The 10,000-nt window shown below is 36.6% G+C and overlaps 1 protein-coding gene across 1 annotated transcript in view; it reads right to left on the bottom strand.

Moving 5' to 3' along the window:
• Positions 1-10,000, bottom strand: part of LOC122816266 (glucagon family neuropeptides-like) — a 74,305-nt gene that overhangs the window by 57,980 nt on the left and 6,325 nt on the right. The window contains exon 2 of the mRNA XM_044089003.1: positions 283-373. Within this exon, the coding sequence (XP_043944938.1) occupies positions 283-362 (80 nt within the window). The 5' untranslated portion in view covers positions 363-373. The remainder of the gene's footprint in view (positions 1-282; positions 374-10,000) is intronic.

The raw sequence follows: 10,000 nt of genomic DNA, 5'->3' as shown, positions 1-10,000 counted from the left end.
AACTGTGCATTCCAATGTAAAACTAAGTGCTTATTTATAAAACGCCAGTCACCAATCTTGTTGCCTAATTAAAAAAAAAAATCCTGAACGTTATTGTTAAAGTTACTTAAAAATACTTAAACAACTCAACTGTTTTTTTTTTTTCAAATTAATGGACAGTCAAGCTGTATAGGCTATATTGTACAAAGTGTTTTTACTTACTCAAACAAAGCATTTTTTTACTTTCAATACTTATTGCAAACCTTTAGGGAAAAAAAAGAAACAGTCCAATAAATACTGTACCTTAATGCAGGGTAGAGAGGTGAACAGACAGACTGCATTGCAAGGCTTACAAGTACCAGGAAGGCAGCTTTGTTCAACATTGTCACTGTGCCTGGAGACAAAAGGAAGGTTTCTCAGTTAAATGTCATCTTTCTCAGGTGTACGTCAGTGTATCATCATGATTATTCTTGGAAAATGATGCAACTATACATAGCAGCTTTATGACAGTGATACAATTTATTTATTTTACAATTTGTTACGACTTTAGTAAGTTGACCAGATAAGTGAAGCTGGCCTTTTCAGTCACACCCTGGGTATGAGGCATAAAACAATAAATGAAACCAATACATACCTAGATGTATGCAGAGGAAATGCAAGAGTTTAAATTACACACATAAAGGGTAACCACTACAGAGCAAATATCTGAAGGTACACACAGACTTTTCATCTGCTCCTATTTTGAAGAACATTCCTATTTTCAGGCTTGATTTACCCCTGCACATGATGTATCTGATTTTAGAGGTATGTCCGTATTTTCAGGGTTGTTTTACCCCTTCACAGAATTTTCTGAATCCCTCCTCATCGCACATGACTTTTGAAGCTGCATAGTACACAGAAAACCACACTACGTGACCAACACACTACTGGCAACAATAATTTAAAGAGGAAACACATGCTGTTTCTACCTTTTTCAGAAGTGAAAATAAATTACCTTGTTTAGTACAATTATGCAATACAGTTCATTAAAGTCTACGGACTTTATACTGCATTTTTGCCACTGTTTTTTAAATGTGTTTGTGAGTTGTATCCCACACACCTACTGGAAGCAGGAAAAGTTATGTGCTGTTTGGCATTTTATGCTAATTAAATGTTCAAATTTCTGTCTGGATGTACCTATTTTTCAAAGGCCTTAGTACCTATTTGGTTGAGAGGTATGAGTAGGACTGGAAAGTGACACCTTGTGGACAGCCATAGCAAAAATTCCTGTTTACACACACTTTGAAGTTATATGCCATCTTAAAAATATATTCTCTTTCAACTTTAATTACTCAGGTCATATGTATTAAAACAAGACATTTACTACAGATCAGTTTATGTATGTGTTCTTTTCCTCACCACCTGAGACCATAGTGTAGTAATTATTATTACTCATAAAAAAGATTGTGATATCTCAGTTAAGGACTGTGATATCAGTTGGGGTATAATAAATACAAGCATATGCTCTAAAGTCTGCTGGAAAATATAATCAAGTATCATGGGTTTACAGAACACTTGAGAAGAGAAGTCTAAAGAACAGATATGGACCACATTAAGCTATACTTAAGCATTATATTTCCCAGGTGTTCAGCTTTTTCCTCTGAGGTGTCAGCACCTCTTTAAGAAACTGTTGCACTTTGTGATTAACTTTACTTATTCAGTGTAATCAATGGCCAAATGTTTGTAATGGGATTTGGCAGGCATCATGGCAATAGACATTTGCTTGTGACTGTATTTCTCCGTGTTTGAGAATGAGCAGTGGAATCTAGGGGTGTATGAAAAGAAAGGAAGGGACATTATGCAAGCTCCTCCCCCCTAGCAGGAGGGAGCCATGTTAGGCATAGCTACACGCCATGTTGAGTAAAAGGGAGGAGAAATACTATTTTGCCCAGCTACGCTGAGGACAGTGATGTAAACATCACCTTTTCTACAGCATCGGGGAATAAAATCAGAAGGAGCCTTTCCTGTGTGTATTACACTTAGAAGATTATTGATTTGATGACACTGACATATTAATGCAATGCTACAGAAACAGAGACATGCCAAAAGCAAATTATAACAAAGGTGAAAGCCACTAGCCTATTACTTGTGTACTGAGATGTGCACTCATTTACTTTTATTCATTCAGTTGTTTTTTATTTATTCATTTATCTTTTGTTGATAAGGTTAGATGCTCTAGATCAGTGGTCTCTTTTCAGAGGACACCAGAAATGATATTCACATAGACTAGATGATAATTGGCCAGGACACCAGAGAACTTATACAATTCTCTTTGGTAAGTGACATAACATCTCTTACATCTATCTACCATCCACCACCAACTCAGGCAGATGAAACATCAGTTTAATGTCTTATCTGGAGGACATCTTCATAAGCTGTATTTGTCTCTACTTCATATTTTACCTTCATATCACCCATCATTTGTATTCACACCTTTTACTATCCAAAGCTTTGCATTCACATGCTTCCACCTTTTCTGAAATTGTGCCTTCTGAGCAGGTTATTTATTTTGTCCCCCAGGCCCTCACTCTTAATTCACCATCGCCTACCTGCAAGCCTTGATTGTTTTTCTTATAGTAAAGAATGTTCCAGCTCTCAAACTGCTTTTCATTAAGTGTTGGCAAATTTGAATAAAGCTGTACCAACTCTGTACTGAAAATATGCAAGTTTCAGAGCACAACAGATAGCATAATGAACACTGTATGTTGCTGCTTTTATATCCTTATAGTCCAGGAAGGCACAATACAGGAAAGGCAATTAAGGAAGGCACATATTAGTCTTAAGGTTTTGTTTTAGAGAGATTGGAAATGCCCATCTGTTAAAAATAAGAGGCGTTATGGTGGTAGAGGCCACCCAGCTTAGAAAATACAGTAGAAATAATTATTTTTGTGTAAGTAAATCGCAGACTTAACTGATGCAGCACAACATTTGTTGCACAACAGCTGCTGTGGTTTGAATTCCCTTTCTGTGAAATATCTCCACTAAGCTAGCTCACTGTTTTAATACAGGAACTCCATTTACATAGCTTGTCCTGGTACAGAGTCACCTCTAATGTATCCGCTGATATACCTGCCCTGGCTTTTTTTGATAGCCATTTCCTTGTTTCTTCTAGCCAATGTCCTATGTGTTTTTGTCACTGTAGTAATACAGAATGCAGTACTTTGCACTTCCTGTAATTATTAGTTGATGTTAGTTTTTTCTGGTATTATATTCAATTAAACTGAATCCATTGTGGCTGAGGGCAAGAAAATCCACTATAAGATGGTGATGTACTTTGTTTAGTAGAAATTAATGTTTTTCAGTGAAGATTGTCAAAAACAAACTTAGACAACTAAATGTTTCTTTGCATCATGGTGGTGCCATTGTTTGCTATATGATTTAGAGGTACTACAAAGGCATAGTCCCTTACATGGGTAGCAGTGCACCCCCCTCGTTTTGTGCAGATTTTTTTTACATTGATGAATTTGCTTCACTGCCTTTAGTTTCAGTGAATCCACAGTCAATAAATGATGATACATCTTATTAATACACCCAAATCTTTTCCAGTTCCTGACCTCATTGTACAGGAAACCAGGGAAATCCACCTACCCTTTGCCATCTGGTGCCATTTCCTACTCTTCTTGGCATATGTATCGAAGTGCACCCCTCCAATATCCCTGCCAAGACTCCAGTTACAGCCGGAAACAAATTCTATCTTCCTAACATCTATAGTGAAGCAAAAATGCTATAGAAGTTTAATTCTGTTTTTGTCATTGGCAGTCTGGCATATTGAGTTCAACTCTTGTCAAGTGCCAACATTATTTTAGTACAAGATCATTAAACTTGGCAGTTTTAATACAACTTAAGTTATCATTTATTGTCGAATCTGATGTATTTTCTAGTATGACTGTTTAATGTCAAAGCATATTAATAGTGTTATTGCTGTATCTGTAGCATTTTATACATTGTTTCTTCTCCTTTTGATTTCTCCTGAAAGCTGACCATGACATGGCATATTTTTTTATACTTTTTATTTTACAAAATTGCATTAAAAAAATAATGAAATATACTAGGAGACAAAAAGATGACATTTTATAATTTGTCTTGCTGTCAGTACTTTGTCACTGTATAGTATGGAGGTATATGAAAATGCTGCTTATAATGGCAATGATCTCTGTGAACCGAGTTATGAAGTATCTGGAAACACACTGACACATTAGTTCTCAGTGATAATTATGTAGCATGCTGAGAACATTGCTATCCTACTTCCAAACTTGCCATGAGAATCAGATGAGCTGCAGTTACTATGTTGGGACAGTAACACTACGTGACATGGTCCTGTGCCTTCTATATTACTGAAGTCTACAAGAACTTGCTGATTGAATAGCAAGAAATAATCCTCATGCAGTGTGCTAATAAAATAAGATTTGGGACACGACTAACGCAGAACAATACACGCTGGTACATTTATTAAAAGATTTACTGCAACTATTCTTGCTGTCACTTTTAATAGAAACAGACTAAAGAGCGATATGGAACTCAAGATGTTTTCCCTTAGTAGAAAGAGTATAGCAATCCAGGACATCTGTTTGCCAGCTTTTGGGCTGAATTCTACATTCATATGAAGCAGTTTATCAGTATCACATTTAAATGTGTGTTTTGAGGGGTGTCATATAGGAGGCTTTGCCCCCTTTATCCTGTTTAATTCTCTAATCATCTCCAGTGTCACTGCAGTTTATGAAAGGCGCTCCCCATTGAGTGAGCACCATGAAGTTAATTATGTGTTATCACATAACTGGTCACAACATAATTTACTAACTCTAGACAGTGAATGTACAGCCTTGAGAGTTACAGCTATGAACTTCTAACAACCATCATCCTGATGCTCTGAGTTTGATTCTCTTAGCAACCCCTGACATGCTGCGTGATGCTAAACATACCTCTGTACTGCCCAGATTTTTGCAGAATGTCCAAAGTTTTGTTTCATATTTTTAGTATGTTCCTCACAAAATTTCTGGTTTTCTGCCCCATCATTGAGGCTGGAAGTCAATAAATAATGATAGATATTTGAGTTTCTTTTTATTCTTCAGAAAATGCATGCTTATGTAAAACCTATTACTTTAACAACTTTCTAAGATTTTAATAGCAATATTTAAACATTGTCCCTATTTTTGGACTTTTGTCCCCCATTCCTTTTAGCTTTGTCCCCATTTCTTACACTAACAAGTTGAGAGGTACGCTGCTAAGCAACTTACATAATCCAGCCAAAAGTCTCAGGTCACCCCTTAAAGAGGTACTTGTGCTTAAGTGGGTCACAAGAACATTAAATCAATAAACAAATAAAACGTGTCAAGGTTCTACCAAATATTAATATGTTTTGTGAGTTGTATTTGTCAGCTGTATTTGTCAGATGTTATTACTTTATATAATGTCAGAACCCTCCATGTAGCCATATGTTGTGAGACAAAGCAAAGTTGTTTCCATTTACAAAATCTTTCAACAATCTTTGGAATTGTTTTCGTTACATATTACTAAGGAAAGTTGATGGAGTGTAAAGTTTTGTTTTCTAGCCAGACTGAGTGTTTATTTGCTGGTACAAACATACATACACGCATGTACATAAATGAAAGTGAACCCAGCTGTGCTGAGAGTTGCTGTGTAATGCGAGCAGCAGTAAACAGCATTAAACTTTCTGCTGCTCTGACAGGTGTTTTATTCAAAGGTATGTTTTATGTTCACACATTGTGTTGAATGAATCAGTTACCCTATTTATTTTGGCCCACTGGAACAGATTCTGGCCTGCTTTCAGGCTGTCAAAAATATACAAAATATTATTCATGAACTACAAAATATAACAACAGAAACAGATGACAAATCTTATGACCTTGACATGATATGAGCCCATAATGATGTCTTCAAAATGTCACCTGATACCACATTAGAGTTGGAGTTAGAAGGAAAATTTCAGGTCCTTAAGGATTTTCTTGGGAATGCTGCTAGAGAGAGAGAGAGAGAGAGAGAGAGAGAGAGAGAGAGAGAGAGAGAGATGGGGGCATATACATTATTTCCAGAAGCTTCCCCATAAGTCAATAAAACAGTGGTATAGCACAACCTGTCATTCTTAGTGGGATTTAAATACTGTTGCAGGAACAGACTAAAGCAAATACAACCTCTCCTGTTTTTTTTTTTTTTTTTTTTTTTGGTTATGTCAACTATTTTAACAACTACAGGCCCTTGTCTCTATAAATTATGAGACAGTAATCTGTTTTCTTTTACTAGTGCCCACTGTCTAAAATCCTAAGCACAAAGCCTTCCGTTTTGCTAACAAAATTTAAAGTTACAGATAAAATGTATAGTCATGCTTGGAAGTTAATTCCCAGAGTGCCATGCTTGGCTTTTGTTTTATATTTTGGTGTACACATAAAAGCTTAAAGAACTCAAATAAAATAATGTATCTTTTGGAGTATTTTAGGTGGTCTGCACACGGTTTAACATTTTGCAGTAAGTCCAATGGTAATATGGTAAAGGTAAAATCTATGAAACTGGGCTCAGGTTGCAAATCAATGAGTTTAAGATAGCTATATTTCCAGCATTTGAAACAATATGGTACTTGGGACTGCAAATACAGAGACCTCAACCTCATTACCACAATCAACAGGTCATGCTGGAGGGAGAGGTTCATAACCCAGAGACTGCTCATGCTATGGAATAGTCTTCCCATACATGTCAAACAGAGCACCTCACTGGCCCTCTTCAAGAGAAGTCTTGATGAGTGGATGGGAAATAGAAAATTCACCCTGGGGATCACTCCAGTGGTTCTACTCGACAGACTCACTGGGAACTAAGGTCGGGTAGCACGATGCCAGGGTAATCCTATGGGCTAGGCTTGTAAAGGCTCCAGGGCCATTAGCCTAGTACACACCTATGATCCTATAAATAGTTTCATTTATCAGCTAGAGAAAGTGTATATATCAGTTATCAGATGTAAGGTAAATCTGCCTTAGTCTTCAGACGTCAAGGCATATGTTGAATATGGTACTTTTCACTGAAGCATAGTTTTAATGTTTCATGGATTGCAATTAGATAAAATGACACTTTTGCAGAATTAAAACAAGAGAAATAAATGTTTGCGAGGTATAAAGCCCCCCCCCCATAATGCCATGCAGGGGAAGGCTTCTGCACCCACAGACTAGTATTTAATTTGAAAAGTACTGTTATCGTAGATCTCAGGGAAAATTGCTGTTTCTTCAGTCTTTGGTGAAGAACTCAATGTCAGACTAAAATAAGTTGTGATTTAACTTTGTCTAACTTTATTACTACCATAAAAACGAAGGTAAAGATATTTATTTACAGAAAAAAAATTTAGAATGGATACTATTTCACAACAGTGTAAAAGGATCTCACTATACAGTGAATATCAGACAATTACTTTAGTAGAACATTTGCAGGCCTCATCACAATCTCTCCATTTTTAGGGTTGGAAACAAAGAAATTGCTATCATGAAACACTCACTATGTATCTGCTGGGTGGTAGGGAAGACATTAAACGATTCAGTATTGCAACAAATTCACAGATAAACTGCCCTAGCGATTTGAGCTATAAATTTCAAATAAATAAATTATGTTGGATTCCTGTTAACAGTCTCGGACAATAATGGTTTTACATTTGCATCAATACATTCATAGTTCCTCTTCTTAAATAAGTAACAGGATAAGCTCCATGTGATTGAAAACGATAATAACACCACATATTGGGTGCAGAAACAACTGTAGAGCATTCACTTCTAGCCAGCAAAACATAAACTCAGAGTGCATAAAATATGAATAAGAAACAACAAATAGTACTTCAGTATAAAAAAAAACTTTGAAAAGAGTAAACAAAATGATGTTGTTCCTTAAAAGTTAATAGCCTGCAAACAAAGACCTAGGTCCCACTACTGCGGAATTGTGGATTACTTCAGACAGTATTTGAAACAGCAATGAAAATGGACTGAAATAAAAATAAAAAAGAAGTTACATTCCCAGAAAAACTGAGAAAAAATAAAAAGAGGGCAATGTGAGGAAAGTGAATAATAGCACAATATAAAAATTTTTTTAAAGAATCAGTCGAAAGCTTTTTTGTACAAGGCGACTGCACTGTTATAAATTTCAAAAGATTCCCCAATTACAACTATATTGTAACACAGACATAAGCCAGAAAAAAATAAATTAATGTAAAAAAGCTCAAACTGAACATTCTAAAAAAGTAACCATTAATGTATAAATGTGCACTTTGCCACAAGGTTACTCAATCCGCAGCCTGATAGGAGATGACTTACTCTAAACAGCGTACAGGCCAAATGTAAATTCTGAAAGCAGTGTAAGGCATACCTGTCATCCTCTTTGATTTAGGTATGCCACTACAATTCTGACCCAGAGATTTAGATTTGCTTCTCTAAGATTTATGATGTTTCCCAAAGTCATACCTGGTTATGAGCACACTTTATTAAATACATAAACAAGCCTGTGCAATAATTTACTACCATTAATGATACAGGGTCTAGTATATAATGGTCTTCTAATGTGGAAAGTAAAGTGCTCCTCTCTCTGACTCTGCTATGATTTTTAAAGCTTGGAGGTTGAAAGGCATTATATAAGGTTTGTGATACTTGATAAGAGCAGTATTAAAGTTAGTGACATTTCAAAATTAATATCATCCAGAAAGGCTTCAGGCTGAAGTGTATACTTGACAGTGTCTTATATTTCTTTAAGTTCTAGAATAACTCCCACTGACTTGCATAAAGCAACATTCAAAAAGCCCTTTGGCCTAATGGAGGTTGGAGTTTATATCAGTGTTTTTGCAAAGGGTTCAAGCCCTCCTGCAACCTTCTCCACAGTTTTGTATCTCTAACTGGTGTTTCCATCCACTTGGAGACCAGTGTTTTCTTCTTCATAATCCTAGTACCCTGTTTGTGCTAACTGAGTGTTCTCTGTGGTGGGTTTGTAATGGGCATAGTGCAAAATTGTCATTCTCTTCTGTGAGTGGGGTAAGCCCACAGACGATTCTACCTCCAAGAATGAGCACATTACCTACATTCTGATGGTCTCCACCAGGAAAATCAGTGCACCCTTTGTGCCCCAGATGCATCCCCCACTCTTCCCCTCAAAGAGTGCTGAGTGGGCTCAGGTCCTTCACTCCTCTCCTCATCTTCAGCCAGCTCCAGAATGTCCAAGCTGCTGCTCAAAGTCATGTCATCTGGGGCAAAGTCAGGTCACTGTCCCTCTGCTACAACAGCACTACACGCTACAGTGAGATGCAAAATAATTCCACAGGATGATGTAAACATATGCCTGCCTAAGCTGAGTGCTGTGTGATGCGCACTGTCCCTCTACTACAACAGCACTAGTACTGCTACAGTGAGATGCAAAATAATTCAGGATGATGTAAACATATGCCTGCCTAAGCTGAGTGCTGCATGATGCCGATTGTAGTATGAGCTTTATGAGTTCATAATGTTGTACCAAACACAAAACCAAAGGTTGTCTAAGGGCTCACAATTATTACACATAAATGTGTATTTAAAAGGGCTACATGTCACCCATGTAAATGTTAGTTCTCTGACATTTTATTTTGGTGGGTCACTTATTGAACACAACAATTTACAAAAGCAAACCTCCCACATTTAGGATAAATCCACCTACACATCCCCTTGCTAAACATACTAATTCCAAGGTTCCAGACCTCAGAGTAAATTATGTTAAGATGGAAGAGCGCTGCTTTCCAACATTTTTTGGGCTTTTATGTTTGGGTAAGCAGGTCATCAAACTGTTAGGTCTGAGAGCTAACACCCCAATGAATCTATTTATAAGAAGTGAATCACTCAGATGTCAATTTTAAACCAGGTTGCAGTAGAATACAAATAAATGTAAGTCAGTAAGTTATTAAGGAGCATAAGAATAAAATGGGAACAAAAAGTATGCATTATGTATTTTATACCGTTCTTTCTGTTTAAAAATAGTTTCA

The sequence above is a fragment of the Protopterus annectens genome, chromosome 12.part0 (genome assembly GCF_019279795.1).
Source record: "Protopterus annectens isolate FY-2018-M chromosome 12.part0, PAN1.0, whole genome shotgun sequence".
Lineage (NCBI taxonomy): Eukaryota > Metazoa > Chordata > Ceratodontiformes > Protopteridae > Protopterus > Protopterus annectens.
This window is presented reverse-complemented; position numbering and strand designations above follow the sequence as displayed.